The sequence below is a fragment of the Hermetia illucens genome, chromosome 4 (genome assembly GCF_905115235.1).
Source record: "Hermetia illucens chromosome 4, iHerIll2.2.curated.20191125, whole genome shotgun sequence".
NCBI classification, from domain to species: Eukaryota; Metazoa; Arthropoda; class Insecta; order Diptera; family Stratiomyidae; genus Hermetia; species Hermetia illucens.
The window spans coordinates 97,396,164-97,416,394 of NC_051852.1; the positions used below are offsets into that span (position 1 = coordinate 97,396,164).

At 39.4% G+C, this 20,231-nt stretch overlaps 1 protein-coding gene across 5 annotated transcripts in view; it reads right to left on the reverse strand.

Annotated features, from left to right (window-relative positions):
* LOC119653794 (putative fatty acyl-CoA reductase CG5065) overlaps positions 1–20,231 on the reverse strand; it is a 155,854-nt gene that overhangs the window by 23,068 nt on the left and 112,555 nt on the right. For 3 of the 5 annotated variants that reach the window (XM_038058804.1, XM_038058801.1, XM_038058803.1), the window contains exon 2: positions 6,738–7,821. In XM_038058804.1, coding sequence (XP_037914732.1) covers positions 6,738–6,926 — 189 coding nt within the window. In that variant the 5' untranslated portion in view covers positions 6,927–7,821. Of the gene's footprint in view, positions 1–6,737; positions 7,822–10,414; positions 10,752–10,777; positions 10,950–20,231 lie in introns of those variants that run through there. The other 2 variants (XM_038058805.1, XM_038058800.1) reach the window with 2 other exon arrangements.

Consider the following 20,231-nt stretch of genomic DNA (forward strand, 5'->3'; position numbering starts at 1 on the left):
GGTCTCCAAACCAGAGAAGGAGCCAAGTAGAGTCCAATCGTATTGACCAATATCGCAACTCCCTACTACAGCCAATCTATTTGAAAGGCTTCCTTTTAAGAGATTCAAACAAAACATTGAGGATCGAAATCTAATATCACCTCACCAAATCGGTTTCCTCGAAAAGCACTTCACAATCCAACATTTGCACAGGATCACGAATTCGATCGAAAATGCAATGGCAAAAAAGTAGATATGCTCAGCCATTTTTCTCGATGTTGCCCAGGCGTTTAATAAGGAGCAGCATAGGGTCCTACCAGGAGAATTTTTCGATATCTTAAATTCATATGTATCAGAACGCCTATTCAAAGTGAAATACGAAGGAACCTACTCTGAATTGAAAAAAATGGAACTGGTGTACCATAGGGCAGTGTCTTGGGCGCAACACTGTTTCTCCTGTATATCAATGATGTATATACTTTGCTATGAAGAAGCCAAAATAGCGACATTTGCGGACGACACTGCTGTCCTTACTACGGGTAAAACTACAGAAGAAGAAAAAAAAAGTTACAAACAGCTATTGGGAACATTGTAGAGTGGACCAAGAAATTGAAGATAAAATTAAGCGAAAACGATCCTAAGGCCCATATGGACCTACGGCATCCAGCTCTGGGACTGTGGCAAAGAATCAAACGTTCCAAAATAAAGTGCCTAGAAGCATAGTAGACATTCCCTGGCTCCCGTAATGGGGATCTGCATAGAGACCTGAAAGTGCCGTTGGTTAGTCAAGTCATCAAAGACCAAGCAATTAAACATAGCCACCGACTACGCTTACAAGAGACTAACGAAGTTCGAAAATTGACAGATGGCGCTAATATAATGAGACGATAAAGCTTGCTAACATAAATGATTCCTAAAGATATCAACTACTGAGTGAAGCTAATGAAAGTGCCGGGTCTTCTTCCAATAAAAATGAAACCTAAATATGCAAAGAAAGCTGCTGGGTGGGGAAAACGCTGCCTTAGATTAGCGAAAGGTGCTCTTAGTGTGTAAATATCCCACACTCTCAGGGATAGTGAATTCCGAGATTAGTCTTTTGAAGATTTCCACCTCTTAAAAAAAGACTTTCTTATGAGCTGATTTATGCCGGTAATGCATTTGAATTTTCCACCTTAAGGAACATTCATGAACGTCGGATATATCTCTCGCAGCGATCAAAATAAGTATTGGCGACTATGGATACACTTTTATTCAAATATAAATTCAAAACCTGAAAAGGTAATGGGATATACGATTGGCAAACAGTAGCTCCTCAAGCGTTAAAAGAATTCAATTCACAACGAACAAAGGGCAAAGCTTAAATAGAGCAACCCCGAACAGCTGCTTTTTCTGGAAAAGGTACCTCTTTTTGAGAAAAGGTCGAAAATCTGCTAGCATAATACTGTGAACTTTGAGTAGAAGCTACGGAAGCTGATGATTGTATGATTGTAGAACCGTATCCTGCATTATTAAAGAACTTTATTGTGCCTGTAAATCTTTCGATGGTCCTGTGAGGAACGTTAACGGTCGACTCCTCATTCACGATGACGAGCAGCTGAACAGGTAGAAAGAAAACTTCACCATCGTCGAAATGGCTCCTTCAAATAGAATGCAAATCATATCGGCCATTAATGCGCTCAAACTCCTTCTAGAGTTTCTGCAGATATGCTACTTCCTTTTATACGAAAACTCTGGGATCCAAAACTGGTCCCTGCCGTCGTAAAGATCCCTGATACAATTTCAAACGAAGACCTTGGTTGGTGCACAGGCCACTTTAAGGAAGGGCACAACTCCATTGCTGGCTACGCCATGTAGCAGCATCCACTATGTCATCTTGGGATGGCCGACGAGTGGGTCATCTCAGGAGCACATGGCGCAGAAGGAGTGCAAGCATCTCAGGAAGTCTTGGGGGGAGATGAAGCACATCTCAGCGAATTGTGAACGATGACGTCAACCAAAATTTGCAGTAATGTCGGCGGGGGGTTTGGAAGTCTCAGGTTTAAAAAAAAACGATAATCATTCTGAGTTCGGCAGTTTTGGCATGCGTGTAACAATTGTTGGTAGCGGTGCGACTCAAGCAGTTGCAGTAGTAGTTTTACTAACAAGGATAGCCAGACAGCTAACAAAAACTTAAGGGGTATGCTGAAAGTATTTCAAACATTTGGAGAACAGTGGGGAGTGAAAAAACAGAGAAGATAGAGGAAATTGCGGTATGGTAGGAAGGAATAAGCGTAAGCCATAAGGAAAAGGGAGGAAGCTGGAAAAACGAATAAGAGATAAAACATCATGGATAGCAAAGCATGACGAGATTGTTCAAGAGGTTCTTCAATTGCATCTATGAACCTAGAGGACTGCAGTAAAATAGCATGAGTATACCTGGCAGGATGGTACAAAACCTGACTATTTCAAAGATGACGGTCCGAGTAGTGGAAAGCGTGAAGCTGCCGATATTCCTTAAGAAAATACGGATCTTTGCCATGAACAGATGACAGCAATCATATCCTGGATGAAAGCAAACAACGATAGCTAATAACTTGCCTAATAATTAAAAAATGATGGCTCACTATGTGCACTTATATACTTTCTTGACAATGAGTGCTATGCTTGAAATGGATGAAGGCGGATAACACGTTATTACAAGAAACATTGCAAAAGGTGGAAGTAACTAAGAAGGAGTGGAAGGTTCGTAATGGAACCAAACCTGACTTCAGGGATGAGTATTGTGGAGAAATCAGTCATTGGAAAATGAAAACTGGTAAAAAAGAGAAGCGAGAAGACGCAACTCATACGGGGCAAATCAGCAATGCTTTTCATTTAATTGGTGAATGTAGGGCGGGGCCATGGGAATGGTGTTAAAGTAGCGTAGTTCTGAAGAGCAGAATCAATGGACATCAGTTGGAAAGCTAAAACTCATTGAACGTTATGCTAGAATCTTCAAAAAGTAAATGGATGTTTGCTTAAAGTTTGGAATAATGAAAATCATCGAATCGAAGAAATATTGACTATACTCGTATTGCTGAGGGCGAACATACAGGACATCATTTTGGAATATTATAAAAGAGCACACCGTGAACATTTGAATGACTTCAAAATAGCAGTTTAACTGGACTGGATAACTAACACCCGAGAGTGGGTAACAATGTTTGGAATTGCACTCTAAGCGGACGATTGAAACAAAGTCATCATCAGTGGCAACAAGGAAAAATAACATTCTTCGTGGGCAAACGAGATCCGAGAACCAACTGTATTGACTCCCGTGAAAAGCAATATATACGTTGCTTAAGGATTCACAACTGAAACAACCAAATTGCTAAAACCTCAATCAAAATTAGAAGGACCTTGCAGAGAAATTGGGAAATTTAATGTCACTAATCAGATTAAAACAAGTCGGAATACAGGAAGCTCGTGCTTCATGTATAAAGGTTTTGTGTTCATCTTATGTAAGAAACTTCAACGCACATTTTTCTGTCCGTATATAGCTACAAATCCAACATAATCCTTCATATTTTTCCAAACTACGAGGCATACGTACATATTACAGCCATAGATATTCTCCTCACCCTAAACAAACAAACTGCCTATTTCCGAATACTGTACACATATATGCACATATATATATCGATCGTACCCATATTTCCGATTTACTTCATATATCTATTTGAATTAGGCACTACCCGCAAAGTTCATTAGCACGCATATATTATATATATACCTATATACACACATGTCTGGCTGACAAATAACTAAAAAACTAAAACAAAATAATTCTCTGGGACCCAATTCATAAGAACTCATTTCGTTCTGGTATTGACGAATTGATATCTGATGATGACGTCATGCAGGTTGTAGAGTGCACGAAATTCACACAACAATGTGAAGTTTCATCCCCTATAACTTTGCTAATAATAGTTGGATTTTCTTCAAACTTGACCGAACCGTGCATTATATTCTTGATTACACGCATGCCAAATTTTGTACTTCTGGGATGAATATAAGGGGGGTGCCGGGTAAATTTCTAAAATATGGAAATATACTATTATTAACTTTATTTGTACAGATATCGGAACCGGATATATTTTGAGGCCTAGATTTTATAGAGATGCACCACATCAGATTTTTCGGTTGGATAGGTTCTGAGAACGAGACCTGTTACACTTTTTGGGGGTCATATTTTGAGCCCTCACTCGCTTAAGTTTCACCCAATATCAAATATTAAACCAGTTTCGAAAAGTACTAATTGAGACCTTTCGTTTGATACCCCACATGGCTACATTCTGTGAAAAAAAAATTTGGACCCACCTTTCACTTGTATAGGGAGCCCCCCTTAAATTTAACACAAGATGGCGCCACTTATTGCATGTAAAGGGAACACCAGATTACATACTCTCACCAATTTTCGTGACAATCCGTCCAGCCGTTTCCGAATAAATCGGGTGTGACAGACAGACAGCCAGACAGATAGACGGACAGACAGACATCGTCTCGATTCTAATAAGGTTTTGTTTCACACAAAACCTTTAAAATGAAGGTGGACGAAAACGACACGACGAAAATCACTTTGGACAATTATCTGAGACGTCCATTAATTTGCACTCGCTTCCTTTTGGAAATATTCATCGAGGTATAAAACAACTTGAGGTTTACCATCAGAGCTGTCCATAGCAAACAAATAAAGGTTGTGACATGCCCAGTTGTCAATATTTCGTGACTCATGACATGGGGTATTTTCGCCGTCTGTAATCGGGGCAAATGGGCTAAAGCAGTGCATATGAGGTATCATCCGCCTATCAACAAAGGAGTACATAAATGATTTTCAATAAGGAGAGTAAAAGCAGGCTGGAATATGTTTCGGCTTATGGAATGAGCCGTACTGAGGCGATACTACAGATGCCTTGGCGTCGGTCTTATAACATAGCATATTCCAGTGCGAATGACCGAAAATCAATCTTCAGGACTCCGAAGAGCTGCCGAGGATAGTATAGCAGGCCATCTATGAGAAAGATTCATAAAGCCGAAGATGAAGGGAATCCATATAAGTATGTATATAGCTGCTATGTTCCACCAAATGCTACGAGTGTAATCTCGGAAAGTGAGCAGATATTGAGTGTTCTGACATACATGAGTCCCATGTTAACTTGACATTTGCAATGGACAATTTACAAGAAGATCAAAATCTAGTTCTCACAAGAACGGGAGGGATGTCCGAATGAGACAGATACGATTTTTGTCCCAATCGAGGCTGATGTATCCTTTAAAGGTTTACTCGTACAAATGATCACACAGATTACCCTATGCAATGGGTCACGGAAATATGCGTTGCTACTATGCCCAGAAGTCGAGTTTTCTCCAAGAAGTTATTCAACTATTGGTGGAACAATGAACACCTCAACAGACATGCCAAGAAATGAAGAGCATAAATCTTTCTGGTGGGGCGCACACCCTAGCAATGAAAAGATTGCGAGGACGAAGATTACCGAAGGTGACCTTTCTAGGTCTCCTTCAAGGAGGGTATTGCCACCCTGTTTCCTCACAGCAAAAAGATCGAAGGACAAACGGTGTTCCAATCCAACGAGTATACAATACCACCAGTTACCGAGCAGGAATCTCGGGGAATATATGGACGCCATTCTGAACATAGCGTTGAAGTTCGTAGTAAAAATGGGGCTAACCAGTATTCAAACACAATAGACGCGTGCCTAAAAAATGAATATTCCCTATCCGGTAGAAACAGCAGAAGTAGATATTTCTTTCTAGCCAATAGGCCACTTTGGGCGCTTCAATGTTCGATTCAATAGGAAAGATATAGGGGAAACTTTGTTGTGGATGCAGTAAGAATGGTGATGAACTTAACAAATGACGCGATGGATTTTGGCGGATGTACAGAGAACAACATCCGCCATCCGGGATGCATATATCCAACTTCGCCATATGGAGCCCGATAAAGGCGCTTTGACAGAAATAGGCGTTTCTGAATACTTGGCAATTTAGTCGAGAATTGCCTTTCGAAGGAGACTTTGTTATGTAGGACGAATGAAGACAGACCGTATAAAGCCACAGCGGGGGTACTATAGGACTGGCACTGGGTCTTCTGTTGGGGAATGTGATGGATCTAGTGCTTGTCCTGTCCGTCACAGGAGAGACTACTGTGGTTGGTTTTGCGGATGACTTAGCAGCGATTTTTACCTGAAAATTATATGAAGCTCTATGCAACGGAGACAGCGCAAGTCCTTGCTGAGAAAGGTTGGATTGACTTTGACATTTGTACATAGTATTCCTCTTGCTTTTCGTCATCTATCGATATTGAATTAGACTAAAAAAAACTGCATTGTAGGTCCACTTTAACGACACCCACGAAGCCGTCAACATCTCTGATCCGGCCGCGATAAGTTTTAAGTTGTAGGAGTAAATAGAAATGGTTTTGGTGATGTTCTAATTGGTTTCATTTATATAATTCTTGGGCTTACGGGGCATGATAAAATAATAGAGACATGCTTCTAAGTCGTAGAATGCTGATATAGTTTGATCTTTCATCTAATAAAAATTACATTTAAATATCAACACCAGAAGCGAGGTGTCAACAAAGGATAAAATAAAGACTAAATTTGGTTCATAGTTGGAGATGCTGTTGGTAGCGTTGCAGGGAACATGGTTAGACCAAATCAGAAGAAGGTTTAAAGCTGTATAGTTTAAATGATGCTGAAAATAATAGAAATTCTTACCTTTCCCATAAATCCTGTTCCGCCCGTTATGAATACACTGCGTCCAGCATAAAATTGTGAAATTGGCAAATAATTGCTTGTTGTCGCGCCGGCACGATCCATTTTTTGAATTTTTGATGTGGATGGAATATTGTGGGGTCCGTTCGTAAGAAGTATCTGATCCTGGTCAACTTCTGGTGGAGTAGCCATAATGCGTTTGTTTGTTTTTTCTTCTAAATTTTAGTTTGTATTTACTTTGTTTTGAATATTATCGATTTTATTAAAATTACGTTAAACTAAATAATGTTTACCGAACGATTCAGTTCTTATCTTCATTTATTTCTCAATATTATTGTTTGTTTTAATAAACTATATTTGTTGCTGTAAACTAGATGATTTTTCCGCTCTACCGCAAATGCTTTTCTTTAAGTTTCATACAGCTCGTTGTAGGAAGCAGTGTTGAATGTGCGCAGTTTATCGATAATATTTTAAGGAATTTCTTTTAAATTTATTGTTTTTAATCGAAAAATAGTTATTATTTGTGTTTCGCGTCAATATATTATAAACTATTGGAAACTTTTGAATGTGGTTGTTTGTTTGCAATTGGAAATTCATAAGTTTTGGTGAAATTTAAACTTTCATTGTTGGTGATTCTTTTATTTACTATTTTTTCTGCGTATCGAATGCTTTTTTTATATTGGAAGATTTCGGAAGAATAGTATTTCATTAACCTGTCCTAAGGCTGAATTTAATTTTTATGGAAAAAAGGATAAAAGCGAAAGTAAATTTCTCTCTCGTGGGAGGGAATTCCATAAATTAAATCTTTTCAATTGTAGTTCAATTTTTATCAACAGATTTAACCAATTTTTAGTATAATTTACACTATTTACATGGAAAATTCTATATTTTTACTAATTCCCTTCGTTAAATTGCTTGCTATTGATTTGTAATTATACAAGTTTATGCAATTAAGTTATTTTTCTTATTATTTGATAGTGACTTTTATTCCAGAATGCAGATATTCATTTACGCACTATCAACTCTCATGTTCTCTTTTGCAATTTACTCTAGGCTTCATTTTGGTGCCATCGTATTCGTTTATCACCTGAAAGGGAAAATATATTTTATTGAAGTTATTGACTAGCCGATAAGAGAATTAATTTCTTGATAATTACAATACTTATCAATAGATAATTACAGTATATATTGAGTTCAATGCATAATTTTGCATATATCGTGGAGGTTTAAGGGAGTAGCACATTCAGTGGCATACGCTGACATTTAGTGTCAGCTTGTTAACCGAGCATCAATGGACCAGAGTATCTAGATTGAAGTGTAGAAGAGCCCATTCCAGTGGAGACGAAACGTCTGCAAAAAGCAAACACAGGAATGGAGTGTATTATTAAAAATAGGAATAGTAGGGGGCCACGTATAGAGCCTTAGGGAACACCGCAGCAAAGGGAGAAGCAATGGGATGGGGCCCCACATCTGCACAGTTGACATATTTGTAGAAAGACGCCCACGCCAATTGCAACGAGTGGAGTGTTCAGTAGCAGTTCAGAGAATCCTTAGTCTCATGTTAAAATTAAAAGAGAACTTTCCTCATATTTACATGGATTTATGGATGTATTACAATTACGCTAGAAGTTTCCAGCAAACCCAATTAGAAAGGCTCCGCGAAGTTCCTCGAGCAAGGAATTTTACATAAAGGTCCTTGTTTGTAGAGTTTACCTAGTAAGAGACGATTTGGAATTAGGTGTTAAGCATCCTGTAGAAATATTGAGATATTTTGCAACTCGGGGTTTTGATTGTCAAACTGGGCATAAGGAGCGGAAATGAGGAGGAAGATCAGTAACTTGGTGGTTGACGAAACGGTGGCATTGTCATTTTTTTACGTACGGGTGCAATAAATTCTGCATTTAATACTGTATTTTAGCTTTATCTGCCTTACCAAAATAAGTAACAGGGAATGGTTTAGACTTCTCTCCTCCACGAGGTCTTCATTGACAATTGATGTTGGCAAAGATTTCCCTGGCTGCTTTAGGAAACGTGCTGCAGCCTGCGTAGTGGACGGTTCTTTCGGACAAATTCTTCATTGAGGCTTAAAGTTCCACCCGCTTATAATACTTCTGGAGAGGGATTTTAAAAGTAGAAGGCGGTTTATCATTACTGCAAATGTAGAAAGATGAATTTTGGTCACAATGATGAGCAACGGGGCACATTTTAATTAGTTGGGAAGAGTTAATAACAAGAACGGTACTTTGTTTACCGATCAAAGAGAGGCAACGGATTGGAGCAATTGTATCTTTCAGCACCACTGAAGTCGAAGATGGAATAAAACGAACAAAATCGGGGAAAGTAACAGATCCTGATGACATCACATCTGAGCTCTGGAAAGGGAAGAGCCAATACTGTGGCTCAGTGAATTCTTCAATCGGGTTATTGAGGAAGGTATAACACCATGCGACTAGCAAGAAACCATTCCAATATGTAAAATGAAAGGTAGTCCAGCAGAGTGTTCAAATTATTGTCCGATCCGGTTACTATCATATACCGTGAAGATTTTTGAATGAATTCTTGACAACCGTATTCCGGACATCGTTAAAATAACTGTGAATCAAGCAGGGTTTGTCAAGAATTGCGGAACTGCTGACGCAATACACGTTGCATGGTTAATCGTGGAGAAACACTATAAAAAGCATTACCCCGTTAACATTAGATTTCTGCATCTGGAGAAGGCGAACTCATTTGGTATTCTTTGTAGCGACAACTAGTATCAGAATAATTGCTGCTCTATCGGGTCCTGAAGAATAAACCTGAAGTGTGGTGAGCATATGAAAACTGCGTCGTGTGTCTCGGTGTTCATCAAGAAAGCATCCTCTCACCACTTCTCTTTGTTCTTATTGTGGACACTACACTACTTTATGCAGATGATGCTTTCCTAGCGTCATTGTCATATTAATACTGATTTTTTGAGTATCAACTTTCAACAGAATAACGCAACGGCAGACACAGCTATCGTATAAATGACATCCATGAGTTATTAGCAGCTCCCAAGAAAACTTATCTCGTGGATCTGCGTAATTTGGATTACTAGAATATTTGACATAGAAAATTTACTAAGCCCAGGAATTCAATTGATTAAAGAATTCCGCTTTATAGAATAAAAATGCATTTAGGATTTTTGCACATTATACATGTTCATTGAAAGTCACTGGTTGAGACTTAGTGGGGTTTCTATTGATTTGGGAGCACTTATGGCTGTATTTTAGGAAGCTAGATAGATTTGATAGATTTGTTGATAATATGAAGTCTTCTAGATTTTATTTACCAATAACTGCTCGCTTGGAATACTTGAACAAACTGTCATTGTCCATTTAAAGCCGCATTTCTTTCTAGAAATAGAAAATCACACAATTCGCAGCAAGTTGGTGTTAATATACATATTTTGGGGAAGAGTACAACTTTACAAGATTTGCTTCATTGCGAATTAAGATTATTTCCTATCTGATTCGCGCTCATTTTTGCTGTTGAGTAAATTTGTCCATAAAATTTTCACTGCTTCATCCACGTAATATTTGCATTTGTGAAGGTATCTGCGGGGCACATTGTCTTATGGCATACCAGTTAATTAATTATTCATTTTACTGTGAACACTTGTTGCATGGCTGTACCTCCTTTGAACAACTAAAACTCACCGTTGAAGAGGATCAAAGATAGTTGGCTTTTCACAAAATGCACAATGGCTGGAACCACTCGCGATTAGGATACTTGACACAATTGAAACTTTTTACCCGATAAGCTTGATTGCTAGTGATAAATATGGGAAATCTTTTTTGATTGATTTCTTTGATCCTTTAAGTAACACAGCTCATGTGTGACACTTTCCGTTTAAACTTATCAATCACAATTTAAAAAAAAGCTACCAAAGCGTCAGTAAAACAATTTTTCCGGAATTTCGCCGGCTGTCATACGTACACTTGGTGTTAAGTAGCCTGCGATTACTCACTGCTCACACTGATAGTGAATGATTCACAAATAGAAAATAAAAGATCGCTCACCTCAAAATTGAAGACGGTAGATAAGCCTATGACTGTAATAAGATAAGAAAGGTATCATCTCAACCTACATACGTGTATGTCGTCTACACACTCCCGCCCAAATTTATATCTGACGTCAAATACGATGGTTTTGCCCTTCCTTATTTCGAATTTTCAGATTGGATCAGGGTGAAGAATAGGTTTCCCAAAGTCTATATATTACCAATTTCTAGTTTTCAGTCATTCGAAAACCTCATGTTTATTAGTGGTGAAAGGGAAGTGAACTTTGATTGTCATCTTTGGAATGACAATATCGCCGCCAATACACTGACTTGTTGGAGAGGATACCGATATTAAAAGCGAAACACTAAATGTCAGGAATATTACATAATCTTACTAATCATACACACATACATGGCTTTCGACTCATAAGAAATATTACCTTTGACTATCCAAAAGAGTCTTGTCTGTGTATCCAATATGTCTACACAGAAATGTTGCCGAATTTTTTTTATTACCCCCGTAGACATCATAGACAGTATTTCTTATCTAAAAATGTTGATTGTTTTAAACTACTATCTATCTATATACATCTGCGTTATCTCGGAAACACCTGTTGGCTGATAATACATAGATGACATGCTGGATTGCTATGGTATTACTAATTTACAGAGGGTTAAGCAGGTCTTGAACGTTGTAAAGCTGTATAGATATTTTGTTAATTGTCTAGACTGAACTATCAATAATTAGGTTAAACCATTATATAATAAACAAAAAGGTATACACTGAATATGGAATTCATGGAGGCCGGAGATAAACGGTGAAGGCATGAAGGATTCTATAGAACCTCTAGACCAACAGTTGTCGAGTATATACCGATTCAATTTATATGAAATATGACTTGAATTGCGAGAGAGCGTATTCTATGGTTACCGGCTCAATATACGAGAGTCAGTCAAATACAAACGGGGTTTCTTTTAAATATTTTTCTGAGTACAGAATATTTTTTTTTTATTTTTCTGCATGGTTTCCTTGTGCTAACACATTCTTCCCAGCGGTTTGAAAGTTTCCCAATTCCGTTGTCATAAAAATTTGAAGGTTGACTCGTTAACCAATTGCGTGAGTTTAAGTTCAATCGGATATTCCCATTTATTCCTGCAGCTTCAGAGCTTAGTCGCCTTTTTGCATGCTTACTTTGATTCGGACGTGTAGTGGTGAACACATGTCCCATCACTATATCGCTGAGAAAACTAGTTTATCAGGAGAAAGAAGCCAAGGGACCCATCGTGATGAGATCCTTGATCCAAATTCCTCTCTGTTAATGGAGTGTACCCCGGCGACTTGGACCTACTTACGAAGCAATTTCGTCCATAGTGAGGCGTCGGCTATCCTTCAAAACTTTCCTAACTGCACGGATGTTTTCGCCTGTGATGGAAGTTCGTACACGCGGGTTTTGGAGAGAGTTTCAGCCCGGAAAACACACATGAACGTGGAATAATATTGGTAGTGGGTGTGAAAGTGGAGTAAGGAGATGCAAACGAAATCCTTGGAAAAATTCAGAACCTTTCGACTCTCCAATAACGCTTGATAACCGAATTCCGGTTTATATTCGATTGATCTGGTTAGGTAAAGTTCAGTGAATTTGGTGCAAGTTCCTCATAGCATGACTAATGCTATAACTTTATTCTGCCCTGATTGTGAGGCTCTATATAGAAATTTCTACTAAAAGTACGTGCAGGCCTTCCGTGGAAATGCTGTTGAGAGTGACTGGAGATTGGGAACAATCCAGTTCTGGTTTAAACCCGAATGGAAAAGAAGTCAACTAAAATAATCTAGTGATTGATCCTCCTAAAGAGGTTCGGCGGATCAAACATAATTTTTACCAGTGAAGAGCTAGAAGAAAGTGGCGAAGAAACATAAAATAAATTCTTTATCATCTGGCTACCATGCACTAGCAGAAAGAAGGAAAGGTGCTATCAAAGCCAAATAATATAACTGGGTGCAGGTTATATTTCTGAACCAGCCTTTTGGCAACATCAATTTCCATCTTGGGGACTTCAACGCAAAATTTGGCTGATACTTTCAATGATACAACTGAATAGAAGATCAATTCTAACATGTCCGTTCCAGATGTAAGAGCCCAACGTAGAGCCAATTGCGACTCGGGTATGAGCCAGATATCGATGGTGGCGCTCGACGTGTTTTTTGCGGAAAAGTATTCGGTGAGCCAGAATCGAAAATTGAGAAAATATGAGGAAGCTTAAAGAAAAACAATTAGACAACACTCGTTGTTCTGCTAGGGAATGTAGAGTGACAAAAACGAAATGACTCTCTCGATAAGGAATGCTGGAGGTGGCCAACGACAAGAATGGCTTTTATCAATTATAGGAATAAACGATGACCAAGAAAACTACCATATACCCAGCAGGTGAAACTGCCTAGGCGAACGTTGAATTTATACAGGACAAAAAAGATGGCGTTCGGTGGGCGAGGCTTTACATTCAACATCGCAGTTGCGTTCTGCGCATCTTCATCTGGTTGGTGGGCTATATGGATTTGCCTGAAAAGAAGTGCTATAGGAACACAGCACACACTACAGTAACAGATGCGCAGAACGCTCTCCGAGCTTGACTCGTCCCCAAACAGGATGATTCATTTTTTGTCGTACCTTTTCGTTAGAGGTTCTTGACGCCGTCACGCGCCAGAAATGGCAGATATCACGGACCAAGGTGCTATGCAAATGATATCAATCAAAACGTTATAACGACAAAGTATCACGACTTGACGTAAACCTACAAAATAATGACGTACGAGCAGCAGTAGTGAATCAAATTCGGCTAGATCGCAGACAGAAAACCTCCAAAATCTGGACAATGCCGATTAAAAAAAAAAGAACAAAGGAGAAGAAGTACTATATATAAATTAAAATCAAGGAAAGTACCTAGAATCGACAGATTCCCGTAGAACTCCCAGTAGAAAGCCTGAAATCAGACAAATCCAGAAAGTGTTAGTTAAGTTATGGGCGGAAGAGGTGTTACCTGACAACTGGTGGAAGAGCTTATTGTTTTCTATTTGCGAAGAGGGTGATTGTCTGAGATTTGCTGTGCACGTCCTACAAATTGGTGAAAAAAATTATTGCAAAGAGACTCGAGATAGTCGTAGACAACATTATAGAAGAGTATCAAAGTAGTTTCAGTAATGAACAATCTCTGTGAACTATACACGCTCATCATCATCATCAACAGCGCAACAACCGGTATCCGGTCTAGGCCTGCCTTAATAAGGAACTGCAGACATCCCGGTTTTGCGCCAATTCGATATCCCTGAAAGCTGTCTGGCGTCCTGACCTACGCCATCACTCCATCTTAGCCAGGATCTGCCTTGTCTTCTTTTTCTGCCATAGATGTTGCCCTTATAGACTTTCTGGGTGGGATCATCCTCATCCATACGGATTAAGTGACCCGCCCACCGTAACCTATTGAGCCGAATTTTATCCACAATATGACAGGATACCATGACTCATAGATTTCCTCGTTATGTAGACTCCGGAATTGTCCACCTTCATGTGGGGGGCCAAAAATTCTTCGGAGGATTCTTCTCTCGAACGCGGCCAAGAGTTCGCAATTCTTCTTGCTAAGAACCCAAGTCATGAGGACTGGCAAGATCATTGCCTTGATGATCCCACCCGGAAAGTCTATAAGGGCAATTTGCTCGTCTGCTAAGAAAACATTTAACGCATTTGCAAACGTGTGGATGGCGATATTCGTCCCGTAGAGGGGAAGTTTGGACAGATTATTCGTCGCATTTTAGCGGGATATCTTCAGAATGACTTTAGGGTCACTAAAAGAAGAAGATGCGGGGCAAGTTAGGCCCAACCACAAGTTGTAGGAGTTATTTGATTAACCACTAGCATCAAAATATTTTAAGTTCCCCAAGTTGGAATTAGCTGGGCAAATGGAGCAGTCAGACCGTAGAATTCCGAAATAAGTGTGAAAGGCACTCGCCCAAGAAAACAGACTAAGGGACGAATTACGTACGATGGAGGGACCCAATGGAAATAGACACAGAAACTTGCAGGATACGATTGCTGGATGGAGAAAACCGCTTTGTATTAAGGGGGCCAAAGTTTTTCATGGGGTCATGCCCCATAAAGAATAAGGATCTGAAGAATATCATTACAAAAATTAATTTTCGTTTACCGTCTCATTTGAGATTTATACAGCTTTATAGTGAGATTTATAGTGATAAATTTATTGGGACAATTAAAGGAAATTGAAGAAGGGCTATCATTCAGGTCATGAGAATTTCATACAAATTTGGAAAACAGAAGTGGAAATGAATCAAAGAATGTTGAGTAACGATCGGAAATCTGTCAATGGTAACATTGTCTGACAGAACCCACTCCATAATCCAATGTTTTCCCGAAACCCATAAACCAGGAAATCAAGCAAGGGAGATTTTTGTCGAAATAAACTTTTCAACTCGGAAGCTAGCGAAATATTTATTGGCAAACTCCAACGAACTAGGATTAAAAAGTAAGTACAAAGCGAAAAATAGAGGACGTCATCAGAGGAATCCAAGTAAACAAAATTGTGGTGGTGGTCCTCCGGTATTTCGGTCAAAAAAGAACATCTAGAAGAAGAACTACTGACTAAGAAAGATTTCCACCATTAACTTCTCTTCAACTGAGTGAAAAGTACTTTACTTTTAGACGGATTTTCTTCGTAATTGAAAACTCCTATAACCACTACTAAGCGTGGTTTTCATAAACCAACACGAGAATACTACAAGAAAAGGAAGGAAGACCTACTGACAAATTTTTGGAAAAGCAAAACGCCGAATCCTTGGTGGTGAACCTCGACAAGGTCGTATGAATACTTTTCTTCACGGTAAAGGTAGACGTTACAAACCGGAAGTTCGCGGCAGATAGAGCTTTGTTGATTTCTTAGAGACAGTTGTTCTTTGATATACAAACTGTCCGAAGCCTTTGATTTTCTGTCTGTTGTGTAAATAGGAGGAGTGCGATGAATAGTCAAACTGAGGACCTTGAATTTGTTGGTATTTATCTTCAATCCCTCTCTGTTTGCCTCCTTTTCCAAATCCAATTGGGCAGGATCCATGACTGGGTATGGGAGCAAGTAGGCGTGATCAGCATAGTCGCGGTGATTTAGGAGAGATGACAACATCCATTGACCGTTTCCTCGTCTTCTAATCAAGACGCCACGATGATGGACAAATGGAGCAGTAATCTAAACCCATATACTTGTCCACAATGATCCAATGGGAGTTAATGCGATCAGTCAAGAAGGAACAGAGCGAAAACTAGCCTGTTGTCTATCGATTGAACTTTGGAGGGGCTCTTCGATGTGACTGTTGTAAGGGAGAGTGAGCACGTTGTGAGAAAGTATGACAAAAGAAGTTCGCCTATTGCATTGGTCAATTAAGCAGAAGCATAACGAAAGAGCTTACAAGTGATCATAAGTTTTTTGATGGTTTTGTCAAGGATGTTAATGGTCGGCTTTTAATTCACGATGATAACCAGGTGATGTGGTGGGAGGAGAAGTTACCAATGATTTTCAATTGTGTAATATCCGGTGAACTTTTACTTTTTGTGAGTGAAATCGTAAACAACCGAATTGTACCTCGCAAAAACAAGTTGGAATACCAGGAGTTCGATGCTTCGGGCATAAATGTTTTGTGTTCTTCTTGTGTGATATGTTTTCAAACTGCAACTCCGTCGTTCAGATGAGTTCACCTTATATGATGACGAGGTCAGATTTTTCTGTAGGATAGGTTCCGAGAATGAGCCCAGATGATGTGAGCTCTAATAGCCTACCTGCAGCGTAAAGAAACTCCGACGATGAGGAAGCATTAGGTACCTCAGAAGAAACTCTTTGAAAATAAGACCCTAGGACTGGATGCAATTCCGAATAAGACCTTAAAGTGGCAGTCAGGATGAGGCCAAATATTTCAAATCTCAAACTTTTATGGCTGTTGGCTACGGAAGATATATAAGTAAAGTCCCATTCCGAAGGGCGCACCATTGGGTAATCTTAAGTTAAACATGAAGAGACTTATTGAGAGATTGCACAGCAACCAAAACACCCTCCATTGGCATAGCGATTTCGAGGATGTTACCAAAACTTTTGGGCTGAAATAACGCCGCTGTTGCTGGTACTACGTAAACCCAGCGCCGGATAACAATACAAGCAACATCAGAAGGAGTAGCATACGTGCTCAGTACCGCCTCTACGAACAAACGTATACAAACGAAAAGTCGAACACCTCTCGACGGCAGTTGATAGAGGGGGAATCTACCATAGATCGAATTGGGAAAAGCCACCGCAAAGAGAGCTACGATATGACATTTTGAGAGGACATGGGAATTATTCAGGTACCTTCATCGAATTGGCCACAGTGATTTACCATAATGTCCTAGTTGCTTTTGCAAGTTGGGTTTATTATGCACCAAAAGAAGGGCGAAGATCAAAGGCGACTAAAACCTGAAAATGTTGTGGATTTCACTATAGAGCTAATTGAGAGAATGAAGATGGGAAGGCGAAAACTATTCACGACAAGCTAGGGCAGGAAGGGTTTGGAAGAAAACAAGAAAGATAATGACCATAAATTGCAGTTAAATACTGAACAACTACGCAAATCAGGGATTGATCTATTGAGTAAGTTCAAGCAACCGCATCAGAGACGCCAACAGCCTGAAAAAGAAGAAGTTTATTTTTATTTTTTTGAAAAATCCAGCTTAAGTTCGAGGACCTGCAGGCAGCTTCCAGCCCAGGATGTGATACATAAACAGCATAAATAGATTAAAAAGTTCGCATTGAGTGGGTCATACTTCATCTTAGACTACGAAGAGACGATTCAGTAGAACGATGTAGAACTGGTAGTGGAATATTAAATTGTCTAAACTCAAGTTGGTATGCCAAACGTGAGATTTAGGCAGGTTAGTAGGATAAAATGCTTGGCTACAAGGAAGTTTACATGAACGGCAATGTAGCTAGTAGCGATGTAGTTCCGATGCTAGTGTTGTTATCCAAAGCGGGTAAACTTTTTAGTGTCACCGTCTGTGTTTTTCTCGGAAACGGTTGTAGGAATTGACACCAAATTTGGTGCAAAGATGTGAATTACATCGTTCTAAATCGAACTTAAAGGGGGGTCTATAAATATGCAAAAGGGGGGTGCAACATTTTTTTTTACCAAATGTAGTCATGTGGGGTCTCAATTAGTAGTAGCCGGTCTTAGTTTTGACATTTGTTGGAAAGGTGGAGAAGGCGGGGGCCGAAAGTGATCATTTCTTTCACGGACTCATTCTCAGAAACTACAAAATCGAAAAATCTGAAAAAATCAGTAGGATGCCACACCCTCCATGCCGATATCTGTTCAGATAAAGTTAATAATAGTATATTACTATAATTTTTAGTAATTGGCTGCAACATCCTCCTTACTAGTAGAATCCCAGAATCACCTAATTGCAGCGATGTACACTATAAGATAGTGGATATGATAGGCCAAAGTTTTCGCTTCTGTGAAATCCAAGACAATGTCAGTATTACGCGAAAGTGGGTATGCTCACATAATATGTGCATATATTAGGTGCTATGTTCTAATGGGACAAACGTCCACTCAAATATTTTTATATAAGAAATAGACAAAACCTTTCATACTTGAATCGTCGGTTTCCCAACTTGTGTCACGTTCTGCGGATATAGATACTTTGAAACTAAGCCCAATTGACATGATATGACATTGGAAGTAAATTGAAAGGCGTGGCAGTGGCCGAAAGACAATCGCCGGTTGTCTTTTCTTCTTCTTTTTCTTCAGCCTTTGTCCCGTTCACAAGCGGGGTCGGCTCGTCGTGATCGGCTTCGCCATTTGGCTCTATCGAATGCCTGATCTGGGTGCAATCTCGAGGCTTTCAAATCCCCATCCAGCGTATCAAGCCACCGTTGCTTAGGTCTGCCTTTTGGTCGTTTACCATCGACTTCGATGTTCAGACCAATCTTTGGAAGTGAATTCTCGTTTGCACGAATTGCGTGACCATACCATCGAAGACGCCTCTCTCGCAACTTTTGCACGATCGGTGCAACCCCATAACGATCGCGGATATCCTCATTTCGGATGTGATCTAAACGTGTGACGCCACTAGTCCAACGTAGCATCTTCGTCTCCATTACCGCGAGACGCCGTTCATTGTCTTTTATGGTCGGCCAACACTCAGAACCATAGAGAGCGACTGGACGGACGACATTGCGGTAAATTTTAGATTTGAGACGTTCGGTTGTCTTTTGTCAACTTTAAGTGGTACCTCATTCGATATGGGCAATGACCTTAAAGGTCAGGGTTTTGAGGGAGGGCGTTTAGGGAAGAAAGGAAGAAGTTGTTCACAAAAAACTTGTATATGTCTATAACATAAAAATATTTGCTATGTAACGAAAGTGGTGTTTGTAATTGTATTTACTTTCGCTAGAAGCACTAAAAATACACACAAGTGAGTTTGATGTACCTCCAAATAACATTAATCGGGGTATGGTATGTGAGCTTCGAGACACGTAGTTATTTGGGAGTGACTTGTGACTTGGAAAGCTGTGGATGAGGTATAGCCGGGGTAGTTGCGCTATATTGGATACCGACGCTGACCTCTTGGAGTACAAGGAGCATTACTCCGAGAGGAAGAGTAATACTAAAATTATCAATATGAATTGTATTGATCGCAACCAAGTACTCTTTTCCCAACAAGTAAGAAAATATTTTGCACATTTTCAAAAACTGGAGAAAGTAATTTGAAGCTCTTAACCATGGATTGCAAGGTATGCCTTCCAAATTATCGAAAACTTTTATTAATGACACCTAATCAAACGGTTTTTATTAGCTGGGAACGTTATAACCGGGCTTATACAGGGAACCATATAATTTATTGGTTATTCATCGATTAGACACGTACCTATCTGAGGTATCGCCTGTATTTGATAAAATCATTAGTCATCTGCTGATATGAATGCATTGCCCACAAAATGTAAGCAAAGTTTCATTCATGGAAAGTGTTATTTAACAAGAAGTGGAAAAAGAGAAAAATATAAGCTAAATTGTTGCTTCAGGTAAAGACAGGTAAAAGTAGCATTTGGTAGTGATTCACTTGAAATTTTTAAATTCGTTCACGAGAATCATCTCGTTGTTTATGACAAAATAATTTCTCTTGAACGTGAATGTTTTTGGGTCATTGGGTCATATAGTTGTGAAACGAAAAAATGTCAAAACTGTTTAGCGTCTAGGTGAGCTTCTTGCGTGGAATCTAGATACATTTGTATGCTGTGTTTGAGGATTTTCACTTTCTATAGGTTCTCTGCGGCCTTAGTTTGGTCACAATAGGTTTAGTCGAGTTAGAAATGTGTTGGCGAGTTATCGTTGTTATTGATGAAAGTTTATGGCTAAAGCACATAATGCCGCAAGCACCTGGAGCTGT